Raw genomic sequence first — 24,088 nt, forward strand, 5'->3', positions numbered from 1 at the left:
AGGCAGGGAGATAGACCTTACACAGTGTCAGCACTGATAGATCTTGTGCCTGACAGAGGAAAAGCAAGAGCACGGAGACAGTGTCAGTACCTAAGAGAAAAGCTGAACATAAAGACAAGCCCTAATCCTGAGACAGACTGACAGCATTGGATTGACTGTATCTGAGAGAGAGCAAGGATGACAGCACTGAGACAGGCCCCATACCCAAGAAAGAAAGTGAAGACACGGAGTCCCCTGTATCTGAGAGAGTATAGAGACAGGTTCTGTATCCAAGGCAGATGGTGACAGCATTGAGACAAAGCCTTTATTTTTTTTTTTTTTTTTCTAACAGAAAGAAAGAGTGACGGCATCAAGAGATTCTGTGCCAGAGAAGCTGAGAGTAAGAACAGGGAAACAGATGCTGTTCTTGAGAGAGAACGAGAGGAAGAAAGAGAAAGAAAAACAGCATGGTGGTGGTGGACCCTGGCCCTAAAAGGGTGACCATGTGCAAACCAATCGTACACCTGGGAGACAGCTTCTTTTCAGTTTGACCCAAGTGCAGTTTGAAACATTAGGTAATCTCTCCTACGTACCAGAGCAACAATGGCAAAACCTTTATGTGAACAGCACAAAGCAGTGATAAAAATAAAACTGAAAACCTGAAGATAATCACTTTCCCACTAATCCAGTATTTAGTGGGAAAGAAATTTGCTGCAGATGGGAGGCAGGGCAGGGGATTTAGACACCGCTTACTCATGCCATTCTTCAGTGGCGAAATGACCTCGGTGTTCTCTCGTGGGACGTGGAGAGAGTTGGTGTCTATGTAGTACGTTTTGCCAGCTTTTTTTTCTTTATCCCCATCGATTTCCATCGCCGATTCATCATGGGGCAGGAGCCCAACAGTGGTTGGGAAATCAGCCTGAAACGTGTGAACATTTTAAAATATGTATTAAACTGGATTCTCTACAGCTCATGGCTAACTTTACAGGACTGGCGTTGGAATGAGAGCAAAATGCTTTTGTACATGCATTTTTAAAACCTCCCAGGTTCAATCTCCAGCTCTTCACTTTTTGATCTGTGAAGGCACCTATGTGGTTTCTTGATATCATGCTCAATATATATTTATTTATCAAGATTAGGGTTACTTTATTACACATGACTCTTCCCAGTTCTGCCTCCAGTCCCACCCCATTCCACTCCCAGCCCCACAAAGCCTCCTCGCTTCTTCCAGTCAAGCTCCAGCCACGTCTGGAAGGCCTGGAACATGCGACATCATCCGTGCGCGCTCAGAGGACCTCCAGATGCAGCTGGAGCTCGTCGGGGCCGGGTTTTGGAAAGTCCGTCCGAGAGACCAGACAGTCCTCTAAAAAGATTAACCACCTTTATGAAGAGATTCACCAAAGGAGATATAGGGCCCGATTCTATAAACAGTGCCTAGAGGCATCATCTGTCCTGCGTGGTTGTCAATCAACTGCATGGCACCATTTATAGAATCTCTCCTTACTGGCACCTAAGCAAACTTAGGCATTGTTAGGCATCCTAGAGGTAGGTACCAGTATATTAGCTCGTGCTTAATCAGGACTACTAATTATCTTCAGTATATAAATATTCTTATCAAATAAATATCTTCCACCATATAGTAAAAAAAAAAGTGTTCAGCACCTTAAAACCCTCACATTGCAAGGCAAGAGAATTCAGGAACCATCATCGTAACTCTTGTTCTGTGCCACCATCATCAGTGCAATAAATATAACAATGGGGTCCTTTTACTAAGCATTTAGCATGCGCTAAAATGGCTAGCACGCCTTACCCCCCTCTTCTATGAAACTGCGCTAGCAATTTCTAGCGTGATGAAGCCGCATTGAATGGCCCACGCTGCTCCTGACACTAAGAGCTCCTGTGAGCGGCAGTTGCAGCACGGGACATTCAGCGCGGCTTCTCCGCGCTAAAAACTGCTAGCGCAGTTTCGTAAAAGAGGGGGTTAGTAAAAGGACCTTCATCCTTTCAAGGGGTCACCATAGTGATTAGTAAATTATTAGTATTTGATCAGTATGCATGATGCATGTAAGGGGCAGGTTCAATACCTTGGGGCAGTCTTCTCCAGCATAGCCTGTCCGTATAGAGAAGGAACCGATGTCAAACACAAGCGCACCCACTTCATCTACCAAGAGAGAGAGAGAAATATAGAATTAAAGCTTGGCGATGATGCATCCTCAAGGATATCCATTCACCTTTCTCACACTTCCCGACACTGGACTGCAACAGCTGGAGGTAGTGCAGGGAAGGAGTGAGGTGCACTGGCACGTGTATACTAGAAAAGCAGTGACAGCAGAAACAAGGTATGTCGGCAGGAATACGGTGCATTGACCAGTGTATGGGGCTTCCAGTACAGAAATAGCATGGGGTGTTGCAGGGTAAGAGTGAGGAGCTCTGGCACAGCTGTATGTGGGGATCTCAGTACAGAAATAGTAGGAGATGCAGCAGCAAGGCAGGAATGAGGTGCATTGATATTGCCCTAGTGGAGCAGCTAGTACCAGATTATTAGAAGGTGTCACAGGGCAGGAATAAAGCAGAAATACCAGCTAGATCTTCAATATATCAGCATTTGTTCTTCTTTTTTTTAACCCCAGGTTTTCTTGGTATTATAGTTATAACTTTTGTTTTCACACTTGGCAATGATACATTGATAAAGACATTTTGTCAAGTCTGTTTTATTGAAAAAGAACAATAAATCAGTACAGAAATAACAAGTGGGGCCGGATTCTTTGGAACCCTACTAATACAGTTTTACAACCCCCCCCCCCCAAAAAAAGGAAAACATTCTCCTGCCATCAAATAATGATAAAAAGACATTTTATGCAAAAACAAATCTAGCAATATTTTATTTGAAAACAATTTTTATTGAACAAAGAGATGAAATAACAGGGTAAACACTAAAAGGTACAATATCTGTTCAAGAATGATACTGCAACAGCCCCTAGTATAACACCTCTCCCCCCAAAACTAGAATTAAGACAAAAGCAAAATCATCAAGTAATATATAATAGTAACATAGTAGATGTTGGCAGATAAAGACCCAAATGGTGCATCAAGCCTGCCCAACCTGATTTATTTATTTATATTTTAAAATTTTATTTTTATTCAATTTAACATGCTTTACAAATATAAACTACTTGGTACAGAAATACAGTCATGTTCCAAAAAGAAAAACATTTGCCATTTTAACATAAAGCAAAAATTATTGTGAAACTTAACTCTTTCTTAGACCTCAATCAAAAAGAGGGGAATAAAGAAATACAGGGAGTAAATTGCTGAAAATACAAAGAAAAGGCTTAAACGCTACAACCCGGCATTATTCTTGAGCTACACTCCCTCCACTAGAAAAACTTTTGAGATCTAAAAAGGATCGTAGATAGTTTGGTGTGAAGAACACATATTTTAAACCCATATACTTAACATATTTGCATGGATATGCTAATAGAAAGGTAGCACTTAGCTTCCTTGTCTCCTCTTTCATTGCTAAAAGCATTTTCTGCCTATCTTGAGTTATTCTTGTTACATCGTGATATAACCAAAGACGTTGACTACAAAAAGGTATTTCAGGTTTTTTAGAGAATTGTCTCATCACAGCATTAAGGTCTTGTTCGAAGATAAAATTAACAATTAACGTTGCTCTTTCTTTGACGTCCGTGGATGACTCCTCTAATATTGCGGTAAGATTTTGCAAATCTTTATCAGGAACCAAATTCTCACCACTCGATATGTCAGAAGATCTTTTTGAAACAGGTAAAAAATATGCTTTATTTATGGGTGGAATCTGGTCTTGTGGAAAATTCAAGGATTCTATAAGAAATTTTTTGAAAATTTCTATTGGTGACATTACCGGAATCCTTGGACAATTTAGGACCTTCAAGTTCAATCTTCTATTAAAATTCTCTATCATTTCTATTTTATGAGCTGTAAAGTTTTGTTCTTTAATGATAGTAGTAATTGAACGCTTCAAAGATGCTGTCTCAGTTTGTATTTTATCCATACATTAAAGCTTAACTTTAGCCAAACTATCTGTAAAAGTATCCATTTTCTTAACCAGTACCTCCATATCCGAGGCCGTCTTCTCCACCTTCACATCTACTTTCTTGATAGCCTCAAAAAGTGTCTCTAGTGTCACTACTGGGGTAGTTGTTGTTCTCCTACTCCTTCAGCATTCTTCCGACCCAGAGTTCCAGCGGGACAGTAGCTCCTCCCAATGGCTGCTCCGGGGTCTCCTGATCCTCTCCCTTGGGGCCAAACTCCTCACTCTGTGGTTCTGCTGGACATGGAGGCACAGAGAGAAGCGGCGGCGACAACGATGTCATCAAATCCAGGCACTCGAGTGCTCCCTCACTCGAGTCCATCGTGGAAGTCTGCCGCCACGAGGTTATCCGGGTGTCAGCTGGGCTCAGCGGCTGCAGAAAATGCTGAATCATCGACTGGGCTGGAGGCGATGTGAGTAGCGGTAGCTGTCCCACTCTCACAGTCCCCTTCCTCTTGGTATGAAGCATATCTTTAAAGTATATAGTTACTTCCGATTATTGAAAAGATTAGAAGAAAAACGCTAAGCTTCTGTGCTCAGCAAAGTGGCATCCGCCATCTTGAATCCCCTTGATTTTTTTCTTTTTAGCTATTTCTGGGCAAGAATCCAAAGCTCTACCCGGTACTGTGCTTGGGTTCCAACTGCTGAAGTCTCCGTCAAAGCTCACTCCAGCCCAGCTACACCCTACCAGCCATTGAAGCCCTCTCCAGCCCATCTTCAACCAAAAGGCTATATACAGACACAGACCTGCAAGTCTGCCCAGTTCTGGCCTTAGTTCTTTTAATATTTACTATTATTTTCTGATTCTAGATCCTCTGTGTTCATCCCATGCTTCTTTGAACTCTTGTTACTGTTTTCCTTTCCACCATCTCTCTTGGGAGTGAATTCCAGGTATCCACCACCCTCTCCGTAAAGTAGAATTTCCTAACATTGCCCTTGAATCTACCACCCCTCAACCTCAAATTATGTCCTCTGGTTTTACCATTTTCCTTTCTCTGGAAAAGATTTTGGCAAGTGTCCCAAACCAATGTAACGGGGAAGGCCCCAACAGTATCCAAGCAAAAACAAGGAAATCAGGGCCCTAGACTCTGATGGTCCCCGAGAGACATGACACAGGACCCCCCTCCCTCACCCACAGAGATCCTCTACACAAACGTATGCAAACAAAACCAGAAACAGCAGAGAAAAAGAGAGGAAAAAAAGGAATACGTAAGACATGAGGAAGAGTCTTTAGATCCTGAGCAGGAAAAAGGGGCAATCCCAGGGGTGCCAACCTCCCACCACTCAAGTCAGATCAGACTTAGAGTATTAAGAATCAGACTACGGACTCTAAGTCTAAGAGACAAGGAATATATATAAGGACCCCAAACCTGCAAAAAGAACTTAGATTGTCGGAAAGAGGCACACACCTGAACTAGCAATATTTTATTAAATGAACCTTTAATATCTGTACTTTATTGTGGAAAATAACAAAAATTTATCCTACTTCGTTAACAGCTAAACACATACACTTTGGTGTAGTCATCTACCAATGGCATTCCAAAGCATCAAGCATTCAGTATCTTTTTGAGATAGTCAGGATAAAGTCTGTGATGCTGTTCAACTCCTTGCAACAAGGCTTCATCTATCAGGCATATTGGAGGATATGCATACAGAAGATCATCCTGCAGACCACTGCCCAGCCAACTTTCTGTTGTACATGAGGTTTAAATTACAGGTTTTTCTGCAAAGCATTATGATCTTGTTACTACTACTCAGTTAAATGCTGCTAAATATAAGCAACTGGCTAACTCAGCAGGGTTTAACTAGGCAGGAGCCTATCCTGCCTGGTTAGACCCCTGTGCTTATTTCCTTCCTGTTGCACCTGAAGTTACTCTTTTTCTGGGAAGACCAGCTGTGACAAAGAAAACAAGGATTTCTTCTATAGACCTTTAAAACTCTCTGATCAGAGGTTATGAGGGGCCATCAATTTGTAAAACAACTAAGCCTCCCCCCTAAAGGTAGGATACCCAGCATGACTAATGGAACACTGGGGTTAGTTTCCCGTGGAGACAGTCAGAACCCCATTTCTAGTTTAGGTTACAGAGCTAGATGGATTTTATGGGCCTTCTACTGTCTAGAACATGAGCAAGAATCTTGTCTTTTTGGGGGGAACAGCAGCAGAGAGGAGGGTATCTAAACTTTTGAGAATAATTGGTTCACTTTTGACCTCCTGAAGATGAGGCCTGGTTAAAAGTGGGCTTGGAGAGGGTCTCTTAGTCTTTATAGTATCACTGTGCTGTTTGACAAGTGTAGCAGTTTCCTGAACCTTATCTCTGAAGAGATGCTCTCCCCAGAACATCATATCATTAAGCTTTTCTTGCCATCATATCTGTGATCTGAGGTATGGAGTCATGTGGGTTTCTTGGCACCAATACCCACAGCAGAAGCTCTTGATATCATATTGAACATATCATAGATTACTCAGACCATATATATCAGACCACTAGTGCATGGCATTGCTCAATCTTCTACTGCAGGAGATTGTCTGTAAACTCTCCAATACCAAGTACAATGTTTTTGCTTCCGTTGTTTCTTGGGGGTATGAATCCACCAGCTGTGAATGATGGAGCAAGCATCCTTAACTGGAGCATCATTTTCCCAAAAGATAGCAATGTCCAAACCTCTCTTCCCAGGATATCGAAGAATGCATCTTTAATCTTCTGGCCCTTTAGAAATTGGATTCGACCACAATAGAAGGTGAGGAAGTTGCTGCTTCTCGAATTAGGGACTCGCATATAGAATCAAGTTTTTGTTGATAAGAGATATAAAAAGAAACATCTCCCATATTCTCATCTGCATGTCCTTGAGGATTCTGTGAACAGGTACTGACCAAGCTTCTTTTGGAGAAGGGGTTGAGGAATTAGAGGATGTCAAGTGTTTCTGCCCTGGGTTCTTCCTCTGTCTCTAACTTCAAAGGAATGGCTTCTCATTTCCTATACAAAATCAATTCATAAGAGTTCCTCATAGAAGGATCCGATTGAACCCTCTTCAGAGGATACCTTCAGCTCATAATCAGAATTCCAGTAGCATTCAATCAGACACCGAAAAATACTCCAAAAGAGAAATCTGTGTCTCTTCTGGTATTACACTACTGATATCAATGTCAGGTTTTGGGCAAGGTTATTGAGATACCATGGATTTTCAATGCATCAGTGAAGCTGCTTCTGCACTAGCAACTGATAACAATACAGTCAATATCGACCCCGAGGTCCTTCAAGGCCTTGTACTGATGCCTTACCTGCAGGCAGTGTGTGAGTCTCAGGGAGTGGCTGGATCTCTCTGCACCAACATTGATGATATTGAAGCCTCAGAATTGTGTTAAATCTGCTCAGTAAATCTCTTTTTGAACTACTCCTCAAAGGCTGCCTTCAATAAAGGAGTGTGAAATACAGTGGAAGTAGCCATGTCCTCTTGAGTCACTTGAGAAGTATTGGATGCCAGGTCTTGGATCCTTGAAGGCTATTAAATCTCCTCCAATACTAAGAAAGATGAGTGCTGCTCACATCAGAGGTACTTCAAGGATATCAGTGACCTTGTTGATTGGTGTTCTGAGTTGTGCTCCAATGAGGTGTGATGTTGATATTTACCAGCCTTCACCTGTTTGACATTACGAGCGCTCGACGTCAATGAAGTTGAGGATGAATACTTCCTCTTTTTCAGGTGGAACCTGGAGTATGAACAGTCCCAAAGGCCTCTATAGATGCTTAGCATCAGGGGTGAATGAAGCACTCTCAATACCAATGTATCCCCAGCATCTGATGCAGCTCTGGGACCCAAGGAAACCAATGCTGGACTGAATTTACTGGTACCAAAAATTGGTTTATGCTGTTTTTCATGACCATGAAGAACTCTTGGACATCTGTAAACACAACTTAGTGTGAGAGAGTTCACGGGCAGGCACCAGTGTGGGTAACATATAATCCTGTTGCATCAAGTGCACTTCTAAAACTATTAGGTGCTTTTTCTGGACCATATCATCCAGAAAAATAGCCAAAGGGAAACTTGATTTTTTAACACAATTTGACTGGGAGTTGGAGGCCTTCAACTGAGGCCTACTCTGGGCTGAGCAAGAAAAATAAAGGAAACTTAAAAATGTCCAAATGCAATTTACATTACTATTGGGAGAAGTACTACACAACCACACTGACCCGCAAAAACTTACAAAAGTCAATTTTTAAACATGGAAAGGATGTCTTGATGCGAGCATCAGTGATGTGCAACTGAAGGCAACAGGAGGTGAGAAATGACATGCAATTCCAGTGAGGCAGCTCAAAAGTTTAATAGCTCTCCATGCAGGCTCCACTGGTGACATCACCCATTCCATGAGGATTTGCTATCCTGCTTGTTATCAGAGAATATTAATCCATGACACAGGAATGAAACAAAAATCTGAGCAAAGAAGGTAAAACAAGGTGATTTTGCTTGCTGGAATGTTAAATAAAATGATCAGACAAGAATACTGTTAGTATATAACAATATACCACGCATTGAGAGGAAGATGAAACTTGGAGGCTGAGCCTGGTAATTTTCTCTTCCGAAATCTGTCTGCTAGAAACAAATATTCATAAAGAACCTACTATGGCCTGCAAGCTACTGGAATCTTTCAGTTTCCCCCCCCCCCCATGTGGTCTGACATAGTAACATAGTAAATGATGGCAGATAAAGACCCAAGTGGTCCATTCAGTCTGCCCAACCATACATGCTCCATAAATTAATTTAGTTTAAATAGTCCTTTTTTGTAGATATTTCTGGGCCAGAAACCCAGAGAACCTGCCCAGTAGTGTGCTGAGGTTCCATCTACTGGAGTCTCTGTCAAAGCTCACTCCAGCCCATCTTAACCATTGAAACCCTCCCCAGCCCGTCCTCAACTGAATGTCCATATACGGGACACAGGCCGTGCAAGTCTGCCCAGTACTGGCCTTAGTTCCTTCAATATATACCCATTATTTTCTGATTAGAGATCCTCTATGTTTGTCCCACACTTGTTTGAACTCTGCCACCGTTTTCTTCTCCACCACTTCCCTCGGGAGCGCATTCCACACATCAACCACCCTCTCCATAATGAAGAATTTCCTAACATTACTCTTGAATCTACCACCCCTCAACCTCAAATTAGCATTTTGTCAGAAAACCTGATTTTTCCTCCCCCTGAAATCTGGCAAGATTCTAGTGGGCATCTCATCTTATCAATTCCAGCACTCTGACAGCCAGAGTCACAAAAAAAGCAAAATGGGCAATGCTCCTCTCTGAATGCTGATGCTGGAGCTGCTGGACTGACTCCTTTCCATCCCTGCCAAAATGATTCATCACGCTCAGCAGACACAGCACACCTATAGTAGAGGCACCCCAGCAACGGTAAGGGAACAGAGAGAAATAAGCATTTGGGCTGCACACCAGCAGACACAGAGAGACGGTTTAGTCAGCTGCAGATTTGCAAGGAGAGAAGGAAAAGCTTGCATGATTTCCAGCACAAAGCAGAGAGAGGCTGGGGGATTAAACTGTATAGATGGGAGCTGAAGAAGGGACCACTCCCAGGGTTCTCCTTGTTCAATTATCTTTTTTTTTTTTAAGCAAACAGCGTCTTACCAAGTGCAGTGGAGCTGATGAAGAAACTGGCAGCACTGAGCACATTGATGATTTCAGTCCTTTCTCCTCCGGTTCTCGCATCCTCAACAAAGGACGCTAAAGACATTCAAACACTCATATATCACATATAAGCATATAAATAGATATTTGCATAAATGTGAAGAAAAGGCATTTTTATGATGCAATTAGACAGAGAATAAAAATCACTCTGAAATCCTTACCGCCGCCATAGACACCCCCGCTCATTCCGACTTGAGTTGGATGCTGCAGATACTGGAATCCAAGCCTCAGCTCTACCCACGGAGGGAGGAAGGGGGAGTAATGGACCACAGAGCATCAGCCAGAGACCAATGGTAACATGGGCCTGCAGGATCCAGGTGTGCTTGATTGGCTAGCAGCCCAGACAATACCCAGGACCAAAGTCTAATCTTAAAGGAGCCCATGCTCTGTTTGCTGAACGAAACTATTCCACAATGATCATTGTATATTTATGGAGGTCTGCTGGCTCCAGGTCAGCAGGGATAGGCTGAGCCAGTCCTGGTTTTGTCCTTCTCTCCTGCATCCATGGCTCAGGTAGTCTGGGAAAAGCAGGAGCTACATATCTAAAAATTCACCTGTAGGGTTCAAACTAGGACTAATGAGCTGGTGCTTATCTGATATCTTATTTTTGTAAATGGTGGCAGTTAATATAGAAATTAAACCAACTAGTGAATTTTCTTTTTCAAAAAGACAGTTAATAAGACCCAGTAATAATAACAACAGGAGTCAGTTTCTGGGTACAGTGGAAGCCTGAGCATGCCCACTATTGCGAACATTTTTCACTATGTCCAGGGAAGAGCGCTTTGGATTATGGACTCCCCATTAGCTGAAATAGCTTCTATCCTGCCAAATCTGTACAAATATTGACTAGCATAATAAACATTTGTATTTATAAATGTATTCTTGAGAGCTTCAAGCTAATATATGAGATATTTCTGAGAAAGTATGTGACAATGAATGGAAGGACTAGAGCTATACCAAATACCACATTGTACTATACGGACAAATACAGAAAAAGAAAAATATTAGAATAAGAATAGCCATACTAAGTCAGACCAATGTCCATGTAGCCCAGTTTTCAATTTCCAACAGCAGCCAATCCAGATTACAAGTACAGTCAAACCTTGGTTTGCGAGCATAATTCGTTCCAGAAACATGCTTGTAATCCAAAGCACTCGTATATCGAAACGAATTTCCCCATAGGAAATAATGGAAACTCAGATGATTCGTTCCACAACCCAAAAACTTTAAAACAAAATACTGTACGTATTTGTATTGCAAGACCTTGCTCGTTTAGAAGTCACTACACTCCCGCAGCGTCAGAGAGAGAAGAACCATTGGCTCAGTTGTGATGATGCGACACATGTATACTGTATGTATTCTTATTGCAAGACTTTGCTTGTTTAGAACAGTCACTACACTCTTGCAGCATCAGAGAGAGAAGAACCATTGGCTCAGTTGTGATGTGTGTATACTGTATGTACTTGTATTGCAAGACATTGCTCGTATATCAAGTTAAAATTTAATAAAATGTTTTGCTTGTCTTGCAAAACACATGCAAACCAAGTTACTTGCAATCCAAGGTTTTACTGTACTTGGCAGAAACCCAGATGATAGTAACATTCCATGCAGAATCCCAAAGAGTAGCAACATTTCATGCTTCCGATCCCAGGGCAAGCAGTGGCTTTCCCTATGTCTGTCTCAATAGCAGACAATGGGCTTTTCCTCCAAGAACTTGCCCAAACCTTTTTTTTTTTTTTTTACTTTAACTTCTGTTATCACATCCTCTGTTAATGCGTTCCAGAGTTTAACTATTCTCCAAGTGAAAAATATTTCCTCCTATTAGTATTTCTCTGGAATGTCAGAGTATCACCTAGTCTTTGTAATTTTTGATGGAGTTAAAAAAAAAAGCAATCCAGTTGTACCTGTTCTACACCACTCAGGATTTTATGAATACTGAATTCGAATAATGGGCAAATGAGCTTTAACATAACAAATAAGAAAGGAAGCAACGTGAAATCAGAAAGCAAGTGTTTATTTTAGTAGAGTATAGTAGCACTCTGAAACTGGGAGAAAAATGCCATGCAGTAATGCGAGTATTCCAGAAGAGACTTCTAACTGAGTATGAATCCAGTTAGTTTAAAGATTTTGTGACTCCTGAAGCAGGCGTTTTTAGCTGAAACCCAGATCTGCGTCAAGTCCATTTGTTTCTTTCCTATGATTTTTTTTTGCCTTCTGGTAGATATCCACGTTATTCTCTTGGTTGGGTTGAGAACTTGTCAGCTCTCCCTCATAGTGTGAAGAGTGTCAGTGTCTAGTAACCAGAGCTTAGATTGTGATGTCATAATGCCTCATTCCACCAATAAGAGCCAACCTCAGTGATGTCACAATGGCTTGATTGTCCTATACTTGGCTCACTTTGATTACATACAAGGGGGTGCTGAGAAGTTTTCAGCCCAACCAGCTTCCTAAATGATGAGTGTTATTTTGCCAATAACTGAAAAGAGTGTTATCTTATTTCGTTAAGTGCCAATTTGCAGAAATGAAATTCTCTGTTCTGACATTGTTTGAGATCATTGATTGAATCATATCCACATCATTCTCAATTTTATTTTTTAGCCATAGTCTTGGACACTCTGGGTTTCTTTTATTTGGAAGGTGCCTGGTCCATCCCTGCCCCTCTGTTTGTAACCTCAGAGACCGTAAGTAGCAGTTCTTTTGATTCCTACCTGAAACTATGAAATGCCTGTCTGTAGGAGAGTTTTTTATAGCGTATCCATATAGTCTCAGGAGGAATAGATAGGAGATATGTGAGACTTTGTACCTAGTTTTGCATATTTGCCAAAAACTACTCCTGCTGTTACTGTGTTCCATTTATTTTTCTAACAAGAGACTTTAGGGGACCATTTACATCGGTAACATCTTTAATCATTGTAAACTGCATAGAACTTCATGGTCCTGCGGTATATAAATTGTTATTATTTACTAATAATAATAATTGTTATTATTTACTAATGGGTGTTAAATGCTCTCAGACGTTTAGCACAGGAAAACCAGGCTACCGTAAAACGTGTTAAAGTGTTTGTGGTATTTTGCCTATTTGCATGTGCTAAACATGCCCTAACTTTAAAAAAAAATTAGAGGGGGGGTTTACAGAGAGAGGCATTTCTGCATTATTCAGTTAGTGCATTAACATTAACACACATTGACTGGATAATGAAGAGTTAACGCATGAACTGCAAAACAAAAAACAAAAAAAGGGGAAAGAAAATGCCTGATTTTAATGCCACAGTAAATTTATGCTCAGCCAGTATTGTATAGTAACTAAGTAAATGTAACTAGTTATTGTACTTAAGTAGAAGTACAGGAGAATATTTGTTACTTTCACTGAAGTCATAATTTTGACAATTTTTACTACTTTTACTCATCCCCCTCCCCCTTTTATAAAAGCATATTGTAGTTTTTAGTGCCAGCCACGGTGATAACATAGTAACATAGTAGATGACGGCAGATAAAGACCCAAATGGTCCATCCAGTCTGCCCAACCTGATTCAATTTACATTTTTTTAATTTTTTTTTTCTTCTTAGCTATTTCTGGGCAAGAATGCAAAGCTTTACCCGGTACTGTGCTTGGGTTCCAACTGCCGAAATCTCTGTTAAGACTTACTCCAGCTCATCTACACCCTCCCAGCCATTGAAGCCCTCCCCAGCCCATCCTCCACCAAACGGCCATACACAGACACAGACCGTGCAAGTCTGCCCAGTACTGGCCTTAGTTCAATATTTAATATTATTTTCTGATTCTAAATCCTCTGTGTTCATACCACACTTCTTTGAACTCAGTCACAGTTTTACTCTCCACCACCTCTCTCGGGAGCGCATTCCAGGCATCCACCACCCTCTCTGTAAAGTAGAATTTCCTAACATTGCCCCTGAATCTACCACCCCTCAACCTCAAATTATATCCTCTGGTTTTACCATTTTCCTTTCTCTGGAAAAGATTTTGTTCTACGTTAATACCCTTCAAGTATTTGCTCCTACAGTCATAGGAATTCTATGAATGTCCAGAGCTGTTACCGCCGTGGCTGGTGCTAAAAACCGCGCTACGCTTTTGAAAAAGGGGAGAGGGGGGGGGGGGTCAATTACATGTGATGTTTCCAGTTAAGTAAAAAGCAAAATGAATGTTCATGACAATTCAACAGTAAACCAAATGAAACAGCAAAACCAGGAATAGGATTTTGCTATTGCAAACCTCGTTATGCAAACAGTGGATCATCTCATCTTAAATTCTGCTGTTTAAGGAACACAGCCTATGAAAATAGTGGAGTCGCCTGTGTTTGAAGAACTAGTTACTTGATCTTTAGCTAAACAGAACAGTGATGAGTTGGGTCACTTTAAAGAGGAGATGAAGCCGAAGCTGAAGCTTTTACCAGTTCTTGGTGAACAATACATCTCTCTCTCCCACAACAGACTGCTGGTCATCCCATGGAAAATTTTACAGTGAAATGACTGTCCATTGGATTAACAGAGTCTTTAGAAAGGAAGTCTTGTGCGTCTGGCTTTAAGACTGAAGAGTTCCCACACATTTGACATTTTTGCATCACTTCTCGAAGATATTCAATTACAGTTTGCCATCAGATGAAAAATTGTTAGAACAACAGCAGACAACTTTGTGAAAGCCTTCTTTGTAACTGGGCAGCATAACAATGATAATAAAGATAAAGATGCAAGTGATGAATTAGGTAACACCACTTATACAGATGATAATGACAATAATGATGACAAAGTATTCTTTGTTATATGGAAGTCAGGTGTTTCAGAGATTCCCTTGATCAAAGACCTGCAGTTCCAGTCAGAAGACATCAGTAATACTGCAATCTGGTTTGATCTGAAGGAAATTTTTATCAGACTGAATAATGCAGTTGTTAAACACTTTCCCCCCTTTTAAAAAAAACCATAGCGCTGGCCGCGGCGGTAACAGCTCCGATGCTTATAGTTTATTATTAAAATTTGTTATCCCACCTTATCAAAATTCAAAGCGGTGTTGCATAAGGTTAAAATAGATGAGTAAACAACCTACAACTAAAGATAATACAAAGAAACAAACATAAGAACATAAGAATTGCTGGGTCATACCAGTAGTCCATTGTGCCCAGCAGTCTGCTCACGCGGCGGCTCTTAAGTCCAATGCCCTAACTGAAACTAGCCTTGCCTGCGTACGTTCTGGTTCAGCAGGAACTTGTCTAACTTTATCTTGAATCTCTGGAGGGTGTTTTCACTTGGACCCGTGCTCTTTAACATCTTTATAAATGATCTGGACATAGGTACGACGAGCAAGGTGATTAAATTTGCGGATGATACGAAGTTATTCAGAGTAGTAAAGACGCAGGGGGATTGCGAAGATCTGTAACATGACATAATCAAGCTTGAGGAATGGGCATCGACATGGCAGATGAGGTTCAACGTGGATAAGTGTAAAGTGATGCATGTCGGTAACAAAAATCTCATGCACGAATACAGGATGTCCGGGGTGGTACTTGGAGAGACCTCCCAGGAAAGGGACTTGGGAGTTCTGATCGACAAGTCGATGAAGCCGTCCAACAATGTGTGGCAGCAGCAAAAAGGGCAAACCGAATGCTAGGAATGATAAAGAAGGGGATCACAAACAGATCAGAGAAGGTTATCATGCCGCTGTACCAGGCAATGGTACGCCCTCATCTGGAGTACTGCGTCCAGCACTGGTCGCCATACATGAAGAAGGACACGGTACTACTCAAAAGGGTCCAGAGAAGAGCAACTAAGATGGTTAAGGGGCTGGAGGGGCTCGCCCTTGTTTATCTGCTTGTTTACTCCCTTGAAGAAGTGCAGCAAGTTCGTCAAGCAAGATCTTCCCTTGCTGAAGCCATGCTGTCTAGTCCTCATCAGATAGTGTCCGTCAAGGTGATTAATGATGCGGTCCTTTATCAGCGCCTCTACCATCTTTCCCGGTACCGAGGTCGGGCTCACCAGTCTGTAGTTTCCCAGATCTCCCCTCAAACCTTTCTTGAAGATCGGTATGACATTCGCCACTTTCCAGTCTTCCGGAATCCTTCCTGATTTGATCGACATATTGGCTATTAGTTGAAGCAGTTCAGCTATAGCCCCTTTCAGTTCCTTGATTACTCTAGGATGGATGCCATCTGGTCCCAGGGATTTATCATTTTTAAGCCTATCAATCTGCCTGCATACCTTTTCTAGACTGACCGTCAACCCTGTCAGTTTCCCGTCCTCATTTCCTGCATATAGCCTATCAGCCTCTGGTATGTTGTGTGTATCCTCTTCGGTAAATACGCAAAAAATGCGTTCAGTTTGTCAGTGATGGCTTTGTCCTCCTTTAGCACTCCTTTTATTCTATGGTCATCCAATGACCCCACCGCTTCCTTCACGTGTCGTTTCCCCTTAATATATTGAAAGAACAGCTTAAAGTTTTTCGCCTCCTTGGCACAAAAGGAAAAGTGAAGAACTACAATCGCTTGGATAGGAAAGAACAAATAAGGAGAAAACAAAAGGGTGTATGAGCAGAGGGATCAACCAGAAAGACTGGCTTAGCGTTGGGTTAAAACATCCTTAAAAAGAACGATCATACGTCAAAAGCATCTTGAAAAAGGAAAGTTTTTAGACTGGACTTAAAACTTATCAATTGTAGTGATCTCTCTTAATTAAGTACTTCAGGACTGAGTTCCAGAGCGAGGGGGCAGTAACAAAAAAGATATTATTTCTCATCGTATTAATATGTCTTAAAGAAGGGATTGCAAGCAAATTTTGATTGGAAGAGCGAAGAGTGCGCTGAGGAGAGTTGGGCATCAGAAGTCTATTAATAAATTCCGGCTGCCCTGCTTTTCTAATTTTGAATGCCACAAACATGATTTTCTAAGTGATGCGGTATTCAATAGGTAGCCAGTGTGCTTTAATCAGAAGGGGGGTGACGTGATCAATTTTTTATTATTATTATGCATTTTCAATTAAATCCACAAGCATCCACTTGTTAACAGAAATTAGAGGGGCATAATCACAAGAAACATCTAAGCCATTTGATCGTCCAGACCACTAAGTTGTCTATCGTCATACCCCATTCTTATCCAAAAATTCATCCAAGTCAAACACTCAGAACAAGACATTTTGGACGTGGGCGGAGTCAACAAAGATTAAAATAATACTTATAGGAGAGGGAAGAGTGAACATTAAGAAACATTTTACAAAGACAAACATGACAGTGGGGGTAAAAGGGAAAACGGGGGGGGGGGGGGTAGATAATTACATTGTTTGAATTAAAAAAAAAAAAAAATTATGTCCAAAAAACTATGAAGTTACTCAGGAGCAAACACACATATTTTATCCCTGTATATCTGATCAAGCATTTTCAGGGGTAACTTAACAAAAAGCTAGCTCCCAAATTCTTTACTTCTCATGCTAGGAAAAAAAGATTTTTTGTTCTTGAGTTATTTTGCCGACGTCGGGAAATATCCATACTCTGTTGACCATAAAATAAAGACTGTGAAAAGCGGAAAAACATTCTCATAACTGCATTTAGGTCTTGCTCAAAAACGAAGGATATTAACATCGTACATCTGGAGTCAATTTGAACCGCAGAATTTTCAAGAATTTCTGTTATATTATTTAAGTCCATCATTTGAGGATTCTAGGAGAATCAAGAAGGCGACGGTGTGTTAACAGCTAGTTTGAAGTGCTCTGTCTTACCTTGTAAAGTTTTCACTTCAACGGTTTGTTTCTTCAGGATGTTATTGTGCCTCATAGCAAACGCAAGGGTCTGCTCCAGATGGACACCTCTACATCCAGACAGACAATGATGGAACGCGTTTTAGCCAGTTTCCCATCCGTTCCGGGAGTGGAGTTCCCTGCATTTACCTCAGAGGAAGGCGCCGCCAAGGTTTCAGGACTGGAAATATCTTTATCTCCTGCTGCCCATTTGCCACTTTGATCGATGCTGGAAAATGTTGAGAATGTGACTGCTGAAGCCCGGAAGTGCATGACGCAACCGTACAGTGGGGGCTCTCACATGGAATAGGATGCTGAAACTACAACTAATTTGCGAGCGGGAGAATCCCGCTCCTTGACGGTGACATTGGAAGATATATGGACTACCCTCCAAAGATTGGAAATGGCTGTTAATAAATCTTCTGAAGAAGTATCAACAATAGTGAGTAAACTTGAGAATCACTATCTGTTCAAGCTATTTATTTTATGTTAGTATTTATATACCACTTATTATCTAAGTGGTTTACATTTAGGTACTCAAACATTTTTCTGTATCTGTCCTGAAACCCACACTAAATTTGAGCAAGTCAACAGGGAGCTGGCTATGCTACAGAATTTAATGGGTAACTTTGTTAAAGACAAGATTATCTATCAGAGGAAATTTGAACAAATTGATAACTACAATAGAAGACTCAATTTGAGAATACTTAATTTTCCTAGAGTCTTCTATTTACCAAAAAAATCAGAAATACCAGCTCAAACAAAGGATCAAATTTTTTTGCGTTGAAAATGATTTTGATGAATGCATTTTGGACTATTTATAGGCGCCTAATTTTGTATTATTTACCAAAAGTGTCAATGTAGAGGAAGCTTTTAAAGTGAGGATTTAACTCTCATATAGTTTCTTCTCTAAGATGATTTAGGTTATAGTTACAAATACACACAATAGGGGTGGACCAAGAACTTTCCTGCACACAAGTGTAGAATATAAAGAACTTTTTTATTGGCAACACACTGAGAGTTAAGATCCAACACGTTTTTCGGTGGATAACCACCTGCTTCAAGGATCACAAATACTCTGTTGGATGTGTTATGTCAAAAGATGTCAAAGAGTAGATTCTGCATCCAATAGCACCTGCAGTAGGGTTACCTCTTTTTAGAGGACTGTCTGGGTGCCTGGATGGATTTCCAAAAACTGGCAGTTTGTCCAGTTTTGGAACGTCCCAAACTCGGGGCTGCATCTGGAGGGCCTCCAAGCATGTGACGTGAAGATGTCATATGCATGACGCATGTGTGTGACATCATTGTGTTGCATCCTCACATGATTGGAGGCCCTCCAGATGCGGCTCCTAGCTCAGGGAAGAATAGATTTGTTTAGGGGCAGAATGGGATAGGATCTTTTGCAACCCAACCCCTTTCGTTTTTTCACTTAATTGTTCCTCTTTCCTATATTAAATTGTATTTCTACCCAAATACCTTCCGTTTCATGTTTGACCATTTGTTTATAGCATTGTCTACATTTTTAAAAATTTTTTTTGTATGTTTGTCCTCTCCCCTATTTTATTTGTAAATTGCTTAGTAGATTGAAACTTGAAAGCTTGGTGGTGGACTGGGGCAGGGCCATGTATCTTTTTTTTTAATGAAGAAATCTGGTAACCCTAACCCACAGTGTACTAAAGAGAAGGCAAGAAAAACAAATGGTCAGTCTGTGTGTTCTTTGGCCTTGCTACATAGGAATGGCATAGTGGTTACAGCAGCTGCCTCAGCACTGTGAGGTAGTGTTGCCTGATTCGCCAATTCGAATTGATTCACCGATTCAACAGTGAATTGATTTGAATTGATTTGTTGTCTGAAAAAAAAAATCAGACTCGCCAATTCGGCGACACCCCACTCCGGTGAGACCTAACATATATCCAAGGCCTCCTAAAACAGCAGCAGCAGTGGTGCTCTGAACAGGCTGCCTTGTGGCCTTCCCCACTGGGGCCTTCCCTCTGCCACGTCACTGATGTCATTGGTGACACAGCAGAGGGAAATCCTAGTGGAGCAGATCGCAAAGCAGCCCATTCAGAGCACTGCCACTTCTGCTGCTTTAGGAGGCTTCAGAGGTATATCAGGTTTCATGGTGGGAGGAGGGATGAAAAGCTGCTTCTCAGGGGAATGGGAGGGAAGAAGAATTGTTGGGGTGGAGAGGAAGGGAGAGATGAAACAAAGAGGTAGAAAGGTATGAGAGGGAGAAGTCCTTCATATGGTGGAGAGGAGAGAGAGACATGCATGGAGAAGAGAGGGAGAAATGCTGGACAAAGGGTGGAGGGCAGGAAGAAATGGTGCATGGGCAGAGAAAATGAAAAAGAAATGTTGCACATGATAATGGAAGGGAGGAAAGGAGAGATTATGCATGGAGGGGTATAGAGAGGTTTGACCCAGGGCACAAGGCAGGGGAAGAGAGAGAGAGAGTTGATAGTGAGAAAGAAACAAATGTTGGATATGGCAGTGAAATGTAGAAAAAACATTTTTTTTCTATTTTGTGATTACAATGTCAGATTTGAAATGTGTATCCTGCCAGAGCTGGTGTTAGACAACGAGTATGAGCTAGGACCTAACAGAGAGAGGAAAAGTATTTTTTATTTTGTTTACACCAAAGCGCCAGTGTGGGGTTGGACTTGGAGTGGGCAAAGGGGGGCAGATAGGTGGAAAGACTACAAAATTAATCTGCCAGGATGTTTGAAAAAAAAACCCCAAACAAACACCCGATTGAGCAGGAAAAGTGACTTGAATCAAATTGAATTGAAAAATCGATTCGTTAGGCTGAATCGAATCAATTTTTTTCCCCTGAATTGGACAGCACTAGGGTAAGGTTGTAAGCTCGATTCTCACTTGTGACTCTGGGCAAGTCACTTAACACTTCATTGCCACAGGTACAAAATAAGTACCTGTCTAAAATATATAAACCACATAGAAAAAGCAGTACTGTATATTGACTATTGCAATATTGCTTATTTATCAATTACTAAGAAGGAATTATTGAGATCATCATTGATACAGAACACAGCAGTTAGATTGATTTATGGATTGAAGAAATACGATGATGTTACGTTATTTTATTGTGAATTGCATTGGTTGCCTGTGGAAGCTCGGGTACTGTTCAAGTTGGGCAGCCCTTACTTATCTGGCTAATATTTTTTCCATAGCTACGCACAAATGGAGTAGAAAAACTCATGCTCTGTTCAATTTCTCTTCTGTAAAAGGTTGTAAAAGCAAGAAATTCCTAAATCACTCTTTAGCATCTCAGGCAGCTTCTCATGAAAAATAATTTTGATCATTGCTGCTCACAACTGTTTCTTACAGACATTTTAGAAAACAGCTAAAAACCTAGCTTTTCTCCAAATACCTGACTAGCTGAATCTTTTGTAAACCGTGTCACGGTCTATAAGTATAATGTTAGGTTATGTTATATTATTCCCATTCTTCAGTTTTTCTTGTACCTGACTTGATGCATCCTCTTATAGAATTAGGAGATATGATTTATCTAAAATTGACTAATTGTAAATTACTGTGGGAAATTAAGACATCAGCTGAATGTGAAACTGGGGGCAGAGCTTGCCCCACTTGAAGAAAACAAAAACCCCATTCTGCTGGAAGGGGAAGGAAAGAGAGATGCTAGATGAGGGGGAAATGTAGCTCCGATTTCCCTATTAAAATAATAATGATGCATAAAACGTAGAGAAGACGGAATAAATGGATCAGTGAAACTACTAGAATTTTCGTTGAAACCATTTTTCTTCTTAACTTGCAAACTGTCATTTGTGAGTCAATCACATGCCCTCTGTAATATCACTAGAGTCTTAGAAAACGTGATGTGGCCTTTGCAGTGCTGTCATTGTTTCCAGGGGAGTGGAAGAATCGAATCGGATCTGTGGCCACAATGCCTCATTCTCGCATTCAAATCCATTTTCCTTATTGTCCATTACATTAGTGCAAATGACAGGCCGGGACATGCCGACCGCCCCTTCTCTTTCTCTCTGATTGGCTGCTACGGCTGCCTACTTAGGATGATGGGCGGAACCGAGAGGCTACGGGGCGCGCGACTAAGAGAGGGTCGCCAGCCTCTTGCTGATTGAGCTTTCCGGTACACGTGATTGGCAGGCGCCAGGAGGAAAGGGATGTGGCTCCTGGGGGAGGGGGGGGGGTGCCTCCCCTCGGCAACGGTGATTGGTCGATCCAATGGTTCGCTCTTTTTGGTTGGTCAGGCGGTCGGATGGGATGGGGTGGGGGGGCGTGGCTCGTGGTGTTGCACAGGGCTGCAGAAGTTGCTTGTCAGGGACGGGGCTCCACCCTGAGTAGCTCTTGGAATTAGCCCAGAGGGGAATCTGGCACGTTTCTAGTTCTCGTTTGCGGCTCTTGGAGCCCGAAAATTTACCCCACCCGAGAGCAGGAGCCTTCGAACCAAGGAATCGCCTAAAGAACGGTAATTATATCTTTTCAGCCACTGTCTGCATATTAGGATTACGGCTCCATATGGCAAAAAGCCTGAGGTTCATGCAAGGAAAATATGTCTGTGCAAATGATGCAGTTAGCCCGCTGATGCTCCCACACGTAATGTAGAGCTTCAGTATTAAAGATTCTGTACGGTTGGGTTTTTTTTTTTTTTGAGAGATTACTAAAATAAATGGATAACCTTAATTATACTTTGCATACTGAGGTTGGCTTGAACATTATTGGGGATTTAATTGCAGGCTTCCGGGACATGGCTCTAGCTTTTGCTTTCCTAGCTGTCCTCTTGTGGGCCGGCTGCTTGTGCTTCATGGAAGTGGTCAGTAGATGGATGAGAGGATTTTTTGCCTTTGGAGGTGGAATTGGCTAGGAGAGAAGCACTGTTCTTTGTCACCGGGATTCCCTTAAGCTGTGTGAAAGGGGGGGGGGGGGGGTTCTGGTTTGAAGGGCTTTTTTTGTCAGGTTGGTGTGACAAACCTTATGGATCTTTTGCGGCCTTTGTAGTGGATGCTCACCTAGAATGTAACTGCAGCATGCATACCCAATGATGATATGGAGTATTGGGGTACAGGAAATCTTGACCTGATTCTTAGAGAGGCACTTGTAACCTACAGTTGGTGCATCATGGGAACTCTAGTCCAGCTGATGCCCTTTTAAATTACTACAGGTGTCAAGGTTGCATCAAGAAGGAATTATATAAGCCTCTCTGGTTCTCTGCTTGGAGGCATGATATAAACCAAAATGGGTGCATGGGAATGAGTTGCTATGAAATCCAAGACTGGTCTAGTCTTCATCCTGGAGGGATGAATGCTTAGCTGCTATTGTATATAATAAGAATTTAGCTGAATCAAGGATCTTATAAGATAACCCAGATAATATAGGAAATGATAGCAGATAATCTAAATTGGCTTATCCAGACAGCAGTGATTTTTTTTTCTGCCTTGGGTACATGATATTTTGGAATTTATATGCTTAACTTCTTCCCTCTCCCATCACCACCCCAACCTAATTCCCCAATTTCTTTCCACATCTATTCTAAGGATGTTCAAATTTGTGCTGGCCTTCACCATCTCCATTGGAAAGTAATTTCAAACCTGGTTATATAGTTTAATGGGAAATTGCATTATTTATTTAATTTATCTTATCTGTATTGAAGGATGGTGGTACTGGAAATCCTACAAAGAGAAGGGATGAAGGCCTTCACTTTGGCAGATTTCAAGATTTCAAGCATGCTCTGGACAGATGTGAAGGACAGGCAAAGGGGTTGAAGGAGTTGGTGCTTGGTTGCATAAGTGATTTTGTCTGTGTAGCTATCAGAATTAGTTAATCTCTCTGGACAGAACATTTTGGTGTTTGTATGTTATCAATTACTGTTTTACTAGTGATGGTTGTTCTGGGGTGGGGGGGGGATGGAAGAACTACAAATTCAAGTAGTGATAGAGCCAGGATTGTATTGGCCTGAACAGCTTATCATACAAACAGCTTCAGAACAAACTAGGTAAGCTTGAACAGAGGGAACCCGTTGCCTTCCTCCCACCTCCCCAATTAATTGTATAGACTTGTAGCTTTCATTTTTTTTCTGTATATGCAATGTGACCAAACTGAGACTATTTGGGTTCATATGGGTTAGTAGGAATGTTCTGAGAAGTCCAATACAGTAAATATTGGGAGAGTAATGAATTTCAGAGCTAACTAGCCTTTTTTTTTTTTTTTGCAGAAAAATGTAATGAGTGGACCCACAGGTGCCATAGCTTTGTCAAATTTTTTTGACCACAGCATTAGCTATTAGAGATGTGGATGATGGAGGGCCCCCTCCATCTAAGATATTTTGTTGCCAGTGTGGGTTTTTTTTTTTTACATGGGTTGAAGTGGGGAAGATTAGGTTCACCCTCATCATCTAATGCCATTCTCCAAATCACAGCTGATAACATTTCTCTATCTAGTACTGATTTATAGAAAGAGAACAAAATTGCAAATTTCCCCAGTGTTCAGACATGGAAACTCCAAAAAAACCAGAAATGGTTCAAAGGCTCTCCCTCTAGTCTAGAAACTGGATCTCCTTGTCTCTATCTTTGGGGACAGAATTGTAGACTAGAGAGAAGGTAAATAATAATAATAACAGTT

The 24,088-nt window shown here is 41.4% G+C and overlaps 2 protein-coding genes across 6 annotated transcripts in view; one reads left to right on the forward strand and one right to left on the reverse strand.

The window, feature by feature from the left end:
- Positions 1-9,925, reverse strand: part of ACTL6B (actin like 6B) — a 46,421-nt gene extending 36,496 nt beyond the window's left edge. Inside the window, exons 1-3 of the mRNA XM_033923770.1 lie at positions 9,901-9,925; positions 2,064-2,140; positions 733-898 (exon numbers count right to left, since the gene is read on the reverse strand). Coding sequence (XP_033779661.1) covers positions 733-898; positions 2,064-2,140; positions 9,901-9,925 — 268 coding nt within the window. The remainder of the gene's footprint in view (positions 1-732; positions 899-2,063; positions 2,141-9,900) is intronic.
- GNB2 (G protein subunit beta 2) overlaps positions 1-24,088 on the forward strand; it is a 212,245-nt gene that overhangs the window by 89,547 nt on the left and 98,610 nt on the right. For 3 of the 5 annotated variants that reach the window (XM_033923772.1, XM_033923771.1, XM_033923776.1), the window contains exon 3: positions 12,338-12,420. The gene's annotated coding sequence lies outside the window, so the exon portion shown is untranslated. Of the gene's footprint in view, positions 1-12,337; positions 12,421-17,894; positions 17,916-21,765; positions 21,939-24,088 lie in introns of those variants that run through there. The other 2 variants (XM_033923775.1, XM_033923774.1) reach the window with 2 other exon arrangements.

This window comes from Geotrypetes seraphini, chromosome 16 (genome assembly GCF_902459505.1).
Source record: "Geotrypetes seraphini chromosome 16, aGeoSer1.1, whole genome shotgun sequence".
Taxonomy (NCBI): Eukaryota; Metazoa; Chordata; class Amphibia; order Gymnophiona; family Dermophiidae; genus Geotrypetes; species Geotrypetes seraphini.